The following is a 17,021-nucleotide window of genomic DNA, read 5'->3' on the forward strand; positions in this document are numbered from 1 at the left end:
AGATTAGCTTGGCATACTTTAGGTAATTCTGTTAACAAGTTTGTTTCTGAATCACAGAATGGATATTCAAAACTTTGAAAAAATATTTTTAAGAACTTCTTATATTTCACAAAATATTAAGCAGTTTGTGCCAATTACTGGTCTTTTGGAGAATTCATAGATGAAAGCCATGGAAAACAGGAAATCATAATATATTGTGATGAAAGATATAATGGAGATATGAACAGGGTTCAATGGGAGCTTGAAGAGTGGGAGTCGCCCAAATCTACCTGGAATTAAGGTAGACTAAGAGAAGAAAGCATTGGAAGTATTCTTTTTTTTTATTAATTATCTTTATTAACATATAATGTATTATTTGCCCCAGGGATACAGGCCTGTGAATCATCAGGCTTACACACTTCACAGCACTCACCATATCACATACCCTCTCCAATGTATATAACCCAGCCACCCTCTGCACACGGCCTGCCAGCAACCCTCAGTTTGTTTTGTGAGATTAAGAGTCTCTTATGGTTTGTCTCCCTCCCAATCCCATCTTGTTTCACTTTTTGCTTCCCTACCCCCCAAACCCCCCACTCTGCATCTCAAATTCCTCATATCAGGGAGATCATATGATAATTGTCTTTCTCTGATTGACTTATTTTGCTCAGCATAATACCCTCTAGTTCCGTCCACATTGTTGCAAATGGCAAGTTTTCATTTCTTTTGATGGCTGCATAGTATTCCATGGTTATGTATGTATGTGTGTATATATATATACCATATATTCTTTATCCATTCATCTGTTGATGGACATCTAGGTTTGGCTATTGTGGACATTGCTGCCATAAACATTTCGGTGCAGGTGCCCCTTCGGATAACTACATTTTTATCTTTAGTAGTGCAATTGCTGGGTCATAGGGTAGCTCTATTTTCAACTTTTTCAGGAACCTCCATGCTGTTTTCCAGAGTGGCTGCATCAGCTTGCATTCCCACCAACAGTGTAGGAGGGTTCCCCTTTCTCCACATCCTCTCCAACATCTGTTGTTTCTTTAGTCATTCTCACTGGTGTGAGCTGGTATCTCATTGTGGTTTTGATTTGTATTTCCCTGATGCCGAGTGATGTGGAGCACTTTTGCATGTGTCTGTTGGCCATCTGGATATCTTTGCAGAAATGTCTGTTCATGTCTTCTGCCCATTTCTTTTCTGGATTATTTTCCTCGTTCATAAACAAAACATGTGACTGTTGTGGTGCACCTGGGTGGCTCAGTGGGTTGGGCCTCTGCCTTCAGCTCAGGTCATGATTTCGGGATCCTGGGATCGAGCCACGCATCAGGCTCTCTGCTCAGTGAGGAGCCTGCTTCTCCCTCTCTCTCTCTGCCTGCCTCTCTGCCTACTTGCGATCTCTCTTTCTCTCTCTGTCAAATAAATAAATAAAATCCTTTTTAAAAAATAGCAACAACAACATGTGACTGTTGTGTTTATTTATCTGTTTGTTATTATATTCTTTTTAAACATTTAAACAATAGCAGAGGCACTTGGGCGACTCAGTCAGGGGAGTATCCACTTTGGGGGAGGGTCTTTTTTTCTTCTTTCTATTTTTCTTTTTCTTTTTCTATTTAAGAGCACCAATCCACTCTTGTGTTGTTTTCTTTGCTAATCATGCTCTTACTTTCAGGATGCAATAAATCCTGTCACCATCTCAGTGGGGAAAATAGGCTTTTAATAGACTTTAAATATAATATTTTCTTTGCAATGAGTCAAGAAGATACCAATTTCTCAGCAGGAGGAAAGACTCTGAAACTGCGTGATAATTTGTATTGTGAAACCCCTTTACGGTACATTTTGGTCATCGTGTTGTAACAAAGCAAACAGTCCTTAGGCACATGAATCTAGGGAGGTAAGACCCATGACTAAAGGATTCTTAACTAGATGTTAAAAGATATAGTTGGAGAGAAATATAAAACCCAGGGTCTAATTGGGTTTCTTCTTTGTATTTCTGTTCTCACAACCTGAACTCTAAGGAGAATTAGTATTTGTTAAGTGCCTTCCATGTGTCAGATTCACAGCTGTAATGAGGTATATTGTTTCTAAGTGCCTCAATCTTAACAACTACTTTGGGAAGTTTAAGAATTTGTACAACCATTTTATAGATAAGAAAAATGAAGTTCAGGAAGTCACTTAAGTCACACAGGTAGTAAATGGTAACATTGAAGTCCAAAACACATGTTCTTATTTCTGATAGTACAGCTCAAGTCAGAGGGTTTTATTTATCTGTTTGTTATTATATTCTTTTTAAACATTTAAACAATAGCAGAGGCACTTGGGCGACTCAGTCAGTTAAGCATCCAACTCTCGGTTTCGGCTCAGGTCGTGATCTTAGAGGCCTGGGATCAAGCTCGAGGTGAGACTCCATACTCAGCAGGGGGTCTTCTCAAAATTCTCTCTCTCCTCTTGCCTCTCCCCGCCACTCATGTGCATACTCTCTTTCTCTCTAAAATAAATAAATAAATCTTTAAAAAATTGAATCAATAGCAGAAGTAGAAAGAATAAAGCAGGAACAAAAAAGGCTCAAAAGTTAAGTGCTTAGGAAATAATCATTATATGAAGTGAGTATTGATTCCTGTCATATTTCTATGCACATATAAAAAAGGGAAAATGAAGAAATAATAGAATCATAACAACATGCCATTTGGGTTTTTTTTTTTTTAAGATTTTTAAAAATTTACTTGACAGAGCACAAGTAAGCAGAGAGGCAGACAGAGAGGGAGAGGCAAAGCAGGTTCCCCACTGAGCAGAGAGCCCAATGTGGGGCTTGATCCCAGGACCCTGAGATCATGACCTGAGCCAAAAGGCAGAAGCTTAACCCACTGAGCCACCCAGGTGCCCCACAACATGCCATTTTGAATGAAAACTGAATTTCATTTTACTTGATTGTAACAGAATGAACAAATGGAATTTCAAATATTTCTTTACTGCACACGAGAATTTCTAAGACTTCCTCTCAAGGAAAAAAAAAGATCGAGACTAGGGTCATGTTTTTCAGTAATAATCAGTGTTAATTCATCCCATGCTCCAAAAAATTAGGAAATTTACACTTCTCACCAATATTTAAGTATATTTCCCTCATTCAGTTTCACTGAGGTTTGTATCATTTACATTTTATTATAACTGTAATTCCCAAATTTACTTTATCTAGGTTCTACATTTGAAGTCAGTGGTAATTACTTTCTTTCCTGAATTCTTTTTTTGTTGTTGTTGTTTATTGAATGTCATCTTTTAAAATAATTTTTAAATTTTTTTTAAGATTTTACTTATTTGAGAGAGAGAGCACCCTTGAGGTTGAGTTGGGGGGTGGGGCAGAGGGAGAGGGAGAAGCTGACTTCCTGATGAGCAGGGAGCCCAACACAGGGCTCCATCCCAGAACCCTGTGATCATGACCTGTTCCAAAGGCAGCTGCCTAACCAACTGAGCCACCCAGGTGCCCCATGAATTTTATCTTTAATTGGCTGTTTCAGGAAATATTTATGGATATTGAATTCTTTTCTTTATTTTTTGTTGTTGTTTGTTTTTACATGTCTGATGTTTATTTTGCCATTATACTTAAAGAACTATTTAGCTGGTTATAAAATTCTTGGATATATTTCTTCTAATGTGGAGTGGGTGAATATTCTCTGATACCTTTCCTTACCCCTACCTTATCTGAAACCTGGTTGCTTCCTCCTTCTAGACAATAATGTAGCATTGAAATGACTTTGCTCTGCTTTTCTATAGTCTGAGGAGGTGAGGAGAAGGGACAGTATTCAGCTAGGGCCATGCACAGTCTTTGTTGTACCACCTCCTGGGCTCAGTTTTTTTGTGCTCTGTAATTTGATAAAATATCACATGTTCATCCTGCTAGGCGTGAGTAGGATTCAGATCATTTGTGAAATTCTTTAGTGATTCCCAGATAATGACCTAACCTGGTCATTTTCTTGCCTATATTGAGGCTTCTGTAGGTAAATATTTCTCCTGATTGTCTTTTTGTAAGCTGTCAATTCAGCTTTCAGTCTTATTTTCTCCAAGTTCGGGGTTATTACTTGGAATCCTCACCTTTTGTCACCTCATTTCTAACTTTGTTACTGTTTCTGGCCTTAGAACACATTTAAGAACTTTTCCCTTCCCCACCAGCATTTTTCTTTCATTTCCTTAGATGTGGCTTAAAATAAGGTTGTGTCTTCTGTCTTGTTTGGTTCCTGCAAGTGAATATTTATTTTCAGGCTTTTACAGTGTTTTATTTATTTCTTCTAATAGAGAAGACATTCTGAAATCTGTCACCTTTAGGCAAACTTATCTTATTTAATATTAAACGCAATATATGTGATTTCATTTAATGTGGAATCTAAAGAAAAATGAATAAACAAATAGGAACAGACTCATAAATACAGAGAACAAACTGATGATTGCCAGGGTCGGTGGGGAGAAGGGCAAATTAAGTAAAGAAGATTAAGAGGTACAAACTTCCCATTATAAAATAAATCATGGAGGTGAAAAGTCCAGCATAGAAAATCCATTCGACAGTATTGCAACTACATTGTATGGTGACAGATGGTAACTACACTTATCTTATTGAGCATTGAGTAGTGTATAGAATTGTCAAAATCAGTATGTTGTACAACTGAAGCTAATATAACATAGTATGTCAAATACACTTTAATAATAAAATTTTTTTAATCATTTATTTATTTTTTTTTTTGACAGAGAGAGAGAGAGAAAGATCACAAGTAGTCAGAGGTAGGCAGAGAGAGAGGCTGAGCAGAGAGCTCGATGCGGGGCTCGATCCCAGACCCTGAGATCATGACCTGAGCCGAAGGCAGAGGCTTTAACCCACTGAGCCACCCAGGTGCCCCAATAAAAATATTTTTAAAAGAGAATTTAAGGGGCGCCTGGGTGGCTCAGGTCATGATCCCAGAGTCCTGGAATCGATCCCCTCATTGGGCTCCCTGCTCCTCAGGGAGTCTGCTTCCCCCTTTCTGTCTCTGCCTTCCTCTCTGCCTACTTGTGATCTCTGTCTGTCAAATAAATAAAATCTTAAAAAAATAATAATAATAATAACAATAAATAAATAGAGAATTTATGCAGGGTATCGCAACAGATGTGGGCCAAGAGCAACCTCATCTTGTTACCTTTAGCAGACTCTGTGCTGTGTTACCTGAGTTTTCTGAACAAATATCACTTCCTTGTGTTCCATGTTCGGGAGGGATTGGGAAACATTGATCTAAACTACAGGACCTGAAATCCTCATGGTTTCTTCTTTTAACAACAAAATTTTTTTTTGTTTTGGGTATGGATTACCTAGGAAACATTCTCTGTATCTCTATAGACCATTACTTTCCTAGGCATAAAAAGTTTTGATTTGTTACTAGAGTAATTAAAAATAGCAGATTAAAATTATAATTACAATTCTTGTTTTTTAAAGTTGTGTATTTTTATTGAAAAATAATTGATATGCAGTATTACATTGGCTTCAGATGTACAATATAGTGATTGAATAGTTGTATACATTATCAAATGGTCACCACACTAAGTCCTTACCATATATTACTACACATCGCTGTTACAGTATTGTTGCCTGAATGCTGTACATTACATCTCTGTATCTTACTCATTTTAAAACTAGGATATTGTACGTCTTAATTTCCTCTTCCTAGTTCATCTACCACGTACCTGCCTCTGCAACCATCAGTTGTTCTCTGTATTTATGAATTTGTTCTTGTTGGTTTGTTAATTTGCTTTTCAGATTCCATGTGTAAGTAAAGCCAATATGGTATTTGTTCTCTGTCTGATTTGTTCCACTTACCATAGTACCCAATAGTCCATCTATGTTGTTACAAATGGCAAGATTTCTTTTCTTTTTTTGTTTAATGGCTGAGTAATATCACATTGTGTACATTTCCTTTAGCATTCATTTATTCATTGATACTTGCGTTGCTTCCGTATCATAACTATTGTAAATAATGCTGTGAGGAATATAGGAGTGCATGCTTCTTTTTGAATTAGTTTTTCATTTTCTTTGGATAAATACCTGAGAGTGGAATTGCTGGATCATATGGTAGTTCTATTTTTAATTTGGGGGTGGGATCTCCATTGATGTTATCTTTTTTTAAAGATTTTATGTATTTCTTTTGAGAGAGAGAGCATGAGTGGAGAGAGGGGCAGAGAAAGAGGCAAAGGGAGTCTTAAGCAGACTCTGTGCTGAGCATGGAGCCCAGTATGAGCCTAAGATCATGACATGAGCCAAAACCATGAGTCGGACACTTAACCAACTGGGCCACGCAGGTATGCCCATTACTATTTTCCATAATGGCTACACCAGATTTACATTTCCCCTAACAATCCATGGGGGCTCCCTTTTCTCTACATCCTCACCAACACTTGATATTTCTAGTTTTTTTGATAATAGCAATTCAGACAGGTGTGAGGTGATACCTTACTGTGATTTTGATTTGCATTTTCCTGATGGTTAGTGATGTTGAGCATCTTTTCTTTGCCCTTTTTTTTTTTTTTTTGCTCATGTCCATTTTTAATCAGATTTTTAAAAATTTAGTTTCATGAGTTCTCTATATATTTTGGATGCTAATTCTTGAGAGCTTGTTTGGAGGTTCTAGCAGAGGAGCGCAGCTACTCGTATACCCTTGACCAAAGAACGGTCCTCTCCTCTATTGGGGAAGGTCGTCCTCTTCGACCGAGCACGCAGCTTCGGGAGGGACGCACATGGAGCGGTGAGGGAGGAAGGGGACACCCGCCTAGCCAGCCAGATCAACCGAATCAACCCTGGCGATCAATGGGGTGACAGATGTCGCAGCCAGATCGCCCTCACATCCATGGATGCTAATTCTTTATCAGTAAAATTACATATTTTAAGTATCCATGTACTCTGGTTATATTAAAATTTTAATACAAGTGTTCATTCAATAAATGTTTATTGAATACCAATTTTAGATACTAAAGAGAGATCTGTGACCAAATATATTAAAGCGTGATCAAGATAAAAAATGGAAGTGTATACATAAAGCCATGTATATTGCACATATATTAACTACAACTCAAGTTGTGCTAGGCAGTTGGCCATATATAAAAGTAGCACAGAATTCTGACAGTGGCCAAATTATCTGAGACATAAAGGGAATTGGTGAGTGGGAATGGCTTTGAGGAGGTTGTGATATCAAAGAAGCGGGACAGCAGTTGATAAGATATGGTGACTTTTAAGTAATTGATAATATTAAAGCATAAATTAAAATTGTGGGAGAGAGAACACCATAATCATAGCTCATATACCATGCTAAGGATTTTAGCCTTTATCCTATATTTCCACCTAACAAGTTATCCCAGATTTAGTCACCTAAAACAAAAATTACTGTCTCAGCTTCCGACAATCAGAAATTTGGGAACCCTTTAGCTGTGTGCTTCCGACCCCAGACCTCTTATGAGATTGTAGTTAAGATGTCAGCTCAGGCTGCAGCCATCTGAAGCTTGACTGTTGGGTTCAAGAGCCATGACCTGGATAACTAACTCACATAGCTGTCAAGAAGAGTCCTCGATTTTTCATTGGCTATTTGCAGGAGCCTTTACTTCCTCACAGAATGGGCTTCTCTGTAGGCTGCTCATAGCATGGCAGCTAGCTTCCCATAGAATGATTCCAGGGTGAGAGGACACTGAGGAGAGAAGCCACAATATTTTTTATCACATGATTTTGGAAGTAATTTACATCACTTCAGCCATCTTATCTTATATAGGTCACACAGATCACCACCAGTATGATATAAAATGAATTTATAAATCCTATGAATACCAGGTTATGGGGAACCAGTGGGGTCCATGTTGGAGGCTGACTGTCCTATCATGGAAGCAGTAAAGAGCTATTAAACATTTTAAATGTAGAAGTGACATTTATATTTGCATTTCAGATATATGATTCTGCTGTGGAAAATCAAGTGTAGAGACAAAATTAAATCATGAAAACACTAGTAATCTCAAGTTTTTGAGGCCCTGAAATAAAGCAGCACTTAGGAGGTGTAAGAATTTTTGAGAAACACTTTAAAAAGACATAATTTATTGGTTGCTGATTGGATATGGTGAATTAGGAAGTAGAGGAGTTAAGGATGCCTTTAGGTGTCTGGGTTGAGAAACTAAGCGGATGTTGATGTGGTCCACTGAGATGCAGGACAGGAAAGTAGATCTATCCAATAGACAGTTGGATATCTGTAAGTTTGAAGTCCAAACAGAAGGGAATGAACAATAGAATAAAATGAGAAGAGGGCCCATAGTAGTATATCGCTAGGGAATTCAACACATGCATGAGGGGGAAATGATCCTGCAAAGGAGATGAAGAAGAATTGTTAGGAGCTAGATAGTAAACCAGCAAAGTGTGATTTTATGGAAGCCAAGAGAGAATGCAGTGTTGAGAAAATAAGGAAGGATAGCTAACCTATAAGCATTAAAATGCAAAGCTCAGTGAAGCTCTGAAGTATAGTTTCAAAAGCCTAAACTAAATGGTTTAATTTAGTTGGTATGGTGACGCTAACCTCAGTGTGAAAACAAAATGTAATTTTTTCCAGGATAGAAGTGTTAGGATCTAATGATCCCCCCTCCATAATACACACACACATACATGTGTGCACATGTGCATCTACCCTCCCACACACACAGAGCCCACACGACTTTATAAGACAAAATTAGCTGCTTCTCCACCCCTCCCACATCTTACTATGGTGGCCAATAAAAAAGGAGTCAGCACACTTTTTTCCATAAAGAGCCGGATAGAAAAGATGTTAGGCTTTGTGGGTCATATGGTCTCTTTTAAAACTACTCAGCTTATGAACTACTCAGCTGTGTCATTGTAGTAGAAAAGCAGTCCTAGATAGTATGTAAATAAATACATGTGGCTGTGTAACAATACAGCTTTATTTACAGAAACAAGTGGGACAGCAGTTTTACTCCTAGGTGCATAAGCAAAATAATTGAAAGCGGGAACTCAGATACTTGTACACCATTGTTCATAGCAACATTATTTACAACAGCCAAAAGGTGGAAGCAACCTAAGTATTCATCAACACATAAGTGGATAAACAAAAACAATGGAATATTATTCAGCCTTGAAAAGAAATGAAATTCTGGCTTGTGCTACCACATGGATGAACCTTGAAATCATTATGATGAGTGAAAGAAGCTGGACACAGAAGGACAAATATTACATGGATCCACTTATCTGAGGTAGATAGAATAGGCCAAATTCCTATAGACAGAAAGTAGACTACAGGTTACACCAGCTGGGCAAATGGGGAATGGGGAGTTATTGTTTCATGGGTACAAAGTTTCTATATGAAAGTATGAACAAGTTCTAAAAATGGATTACGGTTTTTACTTATGTACTGTGATGTACTTAATGTACTGTGATGTACTTAATGTGACTGAATCGTGCACTTAATGGTTAAAATGGTAAATTTTATGTATATTTTACTACAGTTAACAACAGCAACAACAATAACGATGAAATAGACAGCAGGGTAAATTTGGCTCCTGGGTTATAGTTTACCAGTGTCTGGACTAGAAACTCTTGAGTACAGAGACTGTTTCTTTCAACTTAAATCCATACCATCTAACACAGCTGCTTTATTAAAGATGTGCAGAAGCTCAGCATAGCCAAATGAAATTAAGAATTTGGATCGTTCTCTATTTACTTGTATATTTATTTTCATAGTCTGGTTAATGTTTATTTAGTACTTGGTTTGACTTTTTATTGCAAATTGAACACATTTATGATGTCTAAAGATCACAGGGGGAAAAAGAAAATACATTTTTGTCATTACACATTAAATGACTTTTATCTTCATACAGTTTTGAAAAATATCAGTTCTAATGAGCTCATCTTATACACAAAATGTTTATGTTTTCTCTTTGCACATGTAAATAACAGCCTTAGATTTTGCACAGTAACTGGCTTATTTTCATGGTAGAATCTGGGAAAACAAGGCTTCATGTCGGTCTATAGAAATCACTAATACTGGAAAAAACATCAAAGGGTTTTTTGTAGAAGAAACCTGTACTTTTTTCACATTACATCATTTACATTTCTTCAGGGCTATTTACAAATATTTATTAATGTTCATTTTTTTTAAATATAGGTTCCTCTTTACAAGGAAGGAAATTGAGAGGGTAAAGCTTGGTAAACTTCAAAGGGAACCATAGTTCTTAATGGCAGGAAGAATCTTCATCTTTCAGTTAAGAACCTTAGTCAGCTATGGCCCAACTCAAAAAATTGACAACCTTCCTTTCATTTCTAGGCGAATCACTGATTGATTGACCCTAACAGAGTAAGTAGATATTATCAGTTAGCCTCTGTAGTATGTAAGAAACAGTATGTTGTGACATTTGTTTACTATAGATAGATGGTTTTGGAGGTTTTTTTCCTTTTGGGTTTTTTGTTGTATGGGGGTTTTTAGCTTGTTTGTTTGTTTGTTTGTTTGTTAGACTGGGGGTCAGAATCAAGTGAGGATATTTTTTAGTTCATTGTATAAGTAGAATTGAGTCAAGACTCTTGGCTGTTTTCAAGTGTATCCTCTTGAATAGCCACTGAAATACTAGGATATATTTTAGTGCCAGTACTAGTGTCAAATTTTAGTTTTTCAAACTGTGCTTCACTTACTAATCAGTTTAAAATGCACCCAAAACAAAATCAACTACCTTGAAGGGGAAAGTTGAAATAATATAGTAGTTTCTTTGTAGAGAAATTCTGTACAACTGAAACATGTCTATTTTGATGGTCCTTAAGCTTTATTTCCTATACAATACTAAATAAATTTTGTGATTGGTATCAATTTTCACATTAGCCCAGGAAGTATTCTTTTACTGTCAGGTTTAGAATTGAAGGCTTCTCTAGAAAAGAGCATTTTTTTTTTCTTAATGCCAGTTTTTCATATGTCTCTCCAATTTGTTTATTCTCTAGAGCGTGATCCATTTTAAAGCTTATCTGCAGTGTTTACAGGCTGCAAAGGCTTGTGGCATTTCCTTTAAAAAACAACCCACAACCAGTGTAAATGATTTGCCAAACACTTCTTCATGATTTGGGTGTCTTTTCTAGTAAGATGCAGATGCAAGAAGGGAGCCAGAGGTTATTAAGAAGAAACATACCTGTCCCTCTTGTTTACAGAAGCTTTCATATTTATTAATTAAAGAACTTGTGTTACTGAATTCTTTTTAGGAAACTTGTTGGATTGTACAGTCAATGATTAAGTATCAACTCTTACAGAAAAAATGTATAATGTCTTAAAACATAATATGACAAGATTTACAAAAACCTATGTCCGTTGAGATTTATGAGCAATCAATCCCATTGTCCTCAATATGTAGTTTGTTTATAGTTGCTGAGAAGTCCCATAGTCATTTTTTTCTTTTTGATTCACTGAAAAGCTTTTCCCTTGATAGGTTTATGATTAAATTATTATAGTTTTCCTTGATCTCCAGTTACCATGCTCAAATATTTGAACACCTCATGTATATGTACAGTTCGGTCACTTTAATGACTTGGGAAATTGTAAAGCGGCTAAGGAGTCAGACTCCATATTTTCTCTTGACCTGTTTCTTATTGCAAAGGAATGTAGTAAAGCACTGCAGCTTTTTGTCTATTGGCTCCATGTGCCCAAAACCTATTCAGTCAAGTACGTCTTTATTGATAAAAGTAAATTTGCCTCCATTATATCCAGACCTGGGGGTCATGGGCTCCATGGGTGCTCCTTTTTATCAGGACATGGGGGTCAGTTCTGTGGTCATCATAATAGAGAGTCCCAATACTTTTTCTCCAGGCTTTCTTCAAGAAGAAGTATAAAATAATATTAATATGTGATGGGCCTTTGGTTTGGAGACTTTAGTAAATGCATAAAGTGATATTGATCATCTAGCCTAAAAACTGGTGTCTTGGCTTAAAAGTAGTTCTTTTTGCCTCTGGGGATAAAAATATATGTTTATAAAAAATAAAAAATTTAAAAAAAAAAAAAAAAAAAAAAAAAAAAAAAAAAAAAAGAAAAAAACAAGAAATAAAGCTTCCATAACAGATGATTATACTGCCTGCAAAGAAAATTCAAAAGTACTTTCTGGGTTTAATATCAATATACAAAAAGTAAACTTTGTTTCTACAGCAACAAACAGTATGAAAATGAAAGTAAGAAAACTGTAAATTTGAAACCTATCATACTAAAGTATCAGCCACCAAGAATAATTCTAGCCAAAGAATGTTTAAGAACTTATGGGAAAAAATACAAAAATGCTATTTAGATAAATGTATGAAGAAATACATAAATATAAAATAAAATATCATGGTTATGAAGATTCAAAAAAAAAAAAAAAAAAAAAAGTTGAGGACATAAAAAGATAACTTGATGATTATACTTAGATCCTAATGTAAAAACCCCGTAAGAACTCACCAAACATTGGGGCGCCTGGGTGGCTCAGTGGGTTAAAACCTCTGCCTTCGGCTCAGGTCATGATCCCAGGGCCCTGGGATCGAGCCCCATGTCAGCCTCTCTGCTCAGTTGGGAGCCTGCTTCCTCCTCTCTCTCTCTGCCTGTCTCGTGGCCTACTTGTAATCTCTGCCTGTCAAATAAATAAATAAAATCTTAAAAAAAAAAATTCAACAAACATAATTTTGACAGCTGGTTAGATTTCCAGTTTTCCTTAACAACGGTATGGAACTATTGCCAGTCCTGATTTAAAGTATATATGATACCTACAAAAATCGAACTGATTGCAGTATTAGGTCTCCAAGTCCAAAGAATGCCCTGATGACTGTCTCCAGGACTGCTCTAACTGGTACTCCTTATTAAGTTATCAAGAGGGAAGCCCAGGTTCATAGTCATTTGCTTTTTTTAATTTTACACACCAAAAGGTGCTTTTCTTGGTTTATGAGTTTTAAAGACTGGGAGATTTGACACAGGGAATATTATTTTTTTGAGTGGGTAAATGAAGTTCAGGAAAAGCAGTGAACAAAGGAGGTTTTAAAAAAAGGATGGGATGCATTTAAATTTATTCTGTAGTTCTGTTACCATAATAATTCACTCAAAAGGGATTCATTTTGAATTTAGTATTTAGTGTTAAAGGGAACAGAGCTAGGGCAAGTGCGGGCCGGCACTAAGTAACAATGGTGGATTGAGACCTATTGTATTTTTTAAGTGATTCCAGGGCTGTCCAGGTGTCCTGATTTAAAGGCTGCTTCTTGAGTCAGGAAATTGTATCTTGTTCTGAGGTTTACTGTAATAAAGTGCATAGTCCTAGGGGATGGTACTGCTGGCCTCATGAATCACTTTACAGGCTAGCTGTACTGACCTAAGCCCCATGATTTATTTGTGTCATACCATAGTAGGAATGGCAAATATGTAAGGCGCACATGGTTTCTGGGATGGTTCCTTAACAGGAAAACTGCCATAAATCCATAAAGTGAGATAGGGCAAAGCCAGCCACAGCTCACATCATGTCCAAGAGATCTCTTCCTATTTTATAGGATATATAGTTTTAGCATGGGTAGGTTTAACATTCTTCTTGGAATGAGTCCATGGGCTTTTTGTGTGCTATGTTTTAGGCTACCCAGTCTTAGTTTCATTACTTACATCATCTTTTGTATCTAAGCTTGTGATTGACAGCATTGCAATAAGATTAGAATTTTACCTTGTGTCTGAACTTCATTTGATTCCCAGCATTAATAAAGAGATTCTCTTAAAATTGCACTTAGGATGTAAGCTAGTCTTAGGCTAGTCAAATATTGAGCCAAAATGGTCAAGATAATAATTAATTTTTTATTTAAATCTGAATGAAATAATCTGTTATTTTAATTAAGCTTTTTATTTTGAGATAATTTTAGATTTTATAGATTCACAGGTAGTTGTGAAAAATAATAGAAGATCCCATTGTACTCTTCAGGCAGTTTTCCCAGTGGTAACATCTGGCAAAACCAAGATATGATATTGTATACAGTAGCACAACCAGAATATGGACATTGATATGGTCAAGATACAGAACATTTCTGTTACCACAGAGACCGCTTTTTATAGTCACACCCACTTCCCCTCTCATCCCACCTTCCTTATCTCATGGTAGCCACTGATCTGTTCTCCATTTTTTAATTTAGTCACTTTAAGAATGTTCTATAAATGGAATCATACAGTATGTAATCTTTTCAGATTATTTTTCACTCTACACAGTTATCTGGAGATTAATCCAGATTGTTGCATTTATCGGTAGTTTGTTCCTTTTTATTACTGAGTGATGGTCCATGGTCTGCATATACTACAGCTTGTTTAACCAGTCCCCTGTAGAAGGACATTGGAATTGTTTCCAGTTTTTGTCTATTATGGAAAAATCCTGCTATAAGCATTGGTGCATAGTTTTTTTTGTAACTTAAGTTTCTACTTTTCTGGAATCAGTTGTACAGTTGTTAGACCATGTTGTAGTTGCCTATTTAATATGTTAAGAAACTAAATGGGGGCCCAGTCAGTTAAGGGTCCAACTCTCGGTTTCCGCTCAGGTCATGGTCTCATGGGTCATGAGATTTAGCCCTGCCTCAGCTCTGCACTCAACAGGGAATCTGCTTGAAGATTCTGTCCCTCTGTCCCTCCTCCAACTCACACTCTCTCGTACCCTCTCTGTCTCTCTGGAATAAATACATAAATCTTAAAAAGAAAAAAGAAACTGCCAAACTGCTTTCCAGATTGGTGGCACCATATTACATTCTTACAGTGTGTAAATGATCCTATCTTTCCATATCCTTGCTAGCATTTGGTATTGTCTGTTTTTATTCTAGCAGTTCTGACAATTGTATAATGGTATCCCATTGTAGGTTGTTTTTGTTTTTGTTTTAGATTTTATTTATTTGACAGAGGGTAGGCAGAGAGGCAGGCAGAGAGAGAGGAAGGGAAGCAGGCTCCCTGCTGAGCAGAGAGCCTGATGCGGGGCTTGATCCCAGGACCCTGGGATCACAACCTGAGCCGAAGGCAGAGGCTTTTAACCCACTGAGCCACCCAGGTGCCCCTCTCATTGTGGTTTTTATTTTGCATTTCTCTGAGGGAGAATGATATTGACTATCTTTTCATATGCTTGTTTGTCACCTATATATTCTTTTCAGTGAAATGTCTCTTCATGTTTTCTTTCCATTTTCTAATTAGAATGTTTATTGTTGAGTTTTGAGAATTCTTTATTCTGAATACCAGTCTTTTGTCAGACATATGGTTTGCAGGTATTTTCCTTCAGTCTGTGTGTTACCTTTTCATCCTCTAAACAGACTTATAACTGTGACTTTAGTAATTCAGTGTATCTTTTAAATTAATTTTATTTTTTAGAGCAGTTTTAGGTTAATAGCAGAATCAGGTGGAAATTACAGAGTCCCCAGGCTCTGCAATCCCCATATATACACAATCTCCCCCATATATACGCAGTTTCTCCCACTATCAACGATGGGTACCAGGGTGGTATATTTATTACAGTCAATGAACCTACATTGTCATTGTTACCCAAAGTCCATAGTTTATATCAGAGTTCACCCATAGTTTTGTACATTCTTTATATTTTGAAAAATGTATAATGTCATGTACCAGCCACTGTAGTATCATATAGAAGTTTCACTGCCCTAAAAATCCTCTGTGCTCATTTGTCTCTTCCTCTCCCTAACCCCTGGAAACTGCCTATCTTTTTATTGTCTCCATAATTTTGTCTTTTCCAAAATGTTATATAGCTGGAATTTTATTCAGTGTAGCCTCTTCAAAATCACTCTTTCACTTAGTAATATGTATTTGAGTTTCTTTTACATCTTGGCTTCTGATGCTCATTTCTTTTTAGTGCCACACAATTTTCCATTGTCTTGATGTAACACAGTTTATCCACTCACCTACTGAAGGATCTCTTGATTGTTTCCAAATTTTGGCAGTTATGAGTAAGGCTGCTATAAACTTCCCTGTCCAGGTTTCTTGATGTAAGTTTTGTGTGAGCATAAGTATTCAGTTCATTTGGGTAAATGCTGAGGAGTCTGATTGCTGGATTATATAGTAAGAGGAAGAGTTAGTTTTTTGAGCAGAAACTGCCAAACTACCTCACAAAATGGCTATATACTTTTGCATTCCCACCAGTGGTGATGAGAGTTGTTTATTCTCATCAGCATGTAATATTGTCTGTGTTTGGATTTTGGCCATTCTATTAAGTGTGTACTGATACCTTATTGTAGTTTTAATTTGCAGTTCTCTAATGACATCCAATGTTCAACTTTTCTTTGTATGTATCTTCTTTGTGAGATGTCCAGGTCTTTTGCCCATCTTTAAAATCAGGTTATTCATTTTATTAGTGGTGAGTTTTGAGTTTTTTTAATATTCTGGATAACAGTCCTTTATCATTTGTATCTTTTGCATATGTTTTCTCCCATTTTTTAAGGCTTCTCTTCTCAGTCTTTTGATATCTGAAAAAAAATTTTTTTTTAAAGATCTTATTTCTTTATTTATTTGACAGAGAGAGAGATCACAAGTAGGCAGAGAGGCAGGCAGAGATAGAGGAGGAAGCAGGCTCCCCGCGGAGCAGAGAGCCCGATGTGGGGCTCAATCCCAGGACCCTGGGATCACGACCTGAGCTGAAGGCAGAGGCTTTAACCCACTGAGCCACCCAAGCGCCCAATATCTGAAATTCTTAAGCACATGCTTTATGAAATAATGGTATATGTTTATTTTACAACAGACATATCCAAAGACTTGTGTGTGTAAATTAAATAATTTGAGATTTGTTTGTTTTAATAGTGAGATATTATTAATAAAATGTAGGGAAAATAATTCTTAGATATACATTTTAACCAAATAGGAGAGGGATCATTTTCCAGGTTTATAAGTGTCATTTACAAATAACTTTTTTTTAGAAGGTAACAACCAATTCCTTTTTTAAAAAATAAGATTAAACAATTGATAAATTACTACTTAGATACTGCCTCAAAAAGCCCCCAAATCCATTAGACCACCAGTTGCAACCCAGCACAACATACTCCT

The 17,021-nt window shown here is 36.6% G+C and overlaps 1 protein-coding gene across 15 annotated transcripts in view; it reads left to right on the forward strand.

Annotated features, from left to right (window-relative positions):
• ERC1 (ELKS/RAB6-interacting/CAST family member 1) overlaps positions 1-17,021 on the forward strand; it is a 558,286-nt gene that overhangs the window by 369,655 nt on the left and 171,610 nt on the right. Inside the window, exon 17 of one of the 15 annotated variants that reach the window (XM_045071560.1) lies at positions 10,302-10,331. The exons of the other annotated variants lie outside the window; for them this stretch is intronic. Within the exon in view, the coding sequence (XP_044927495.1) occupies positions 10,302-10,317 (16 nt within the window). The 3' untranslated portion in view covers positions 10,318-10,331. The remainder of the gene's footprint in view (positions 1-10,301; positions 10,332-17,021) is intronic. 15 annotated transcript variants of the gene reach the window in all.

This window comes from Mustela putorius, unplaced genomic scaffold (genome assembly GCF_011764305.1).
Source record: "Mustela putorius furo isolate JIRA1106 unplaced genomic scaffold, ASM1176430v1.1 tig00003988_pilon_pilon_pilon, whole genome shotgun sequence".
NCBI classification, from domain to species: domain Eukaryota; kingdom Metazoa; phylum Chordata; class Mammalia; order Carnivora; family Mustelidae; genus Mustela; species Mustela putorius.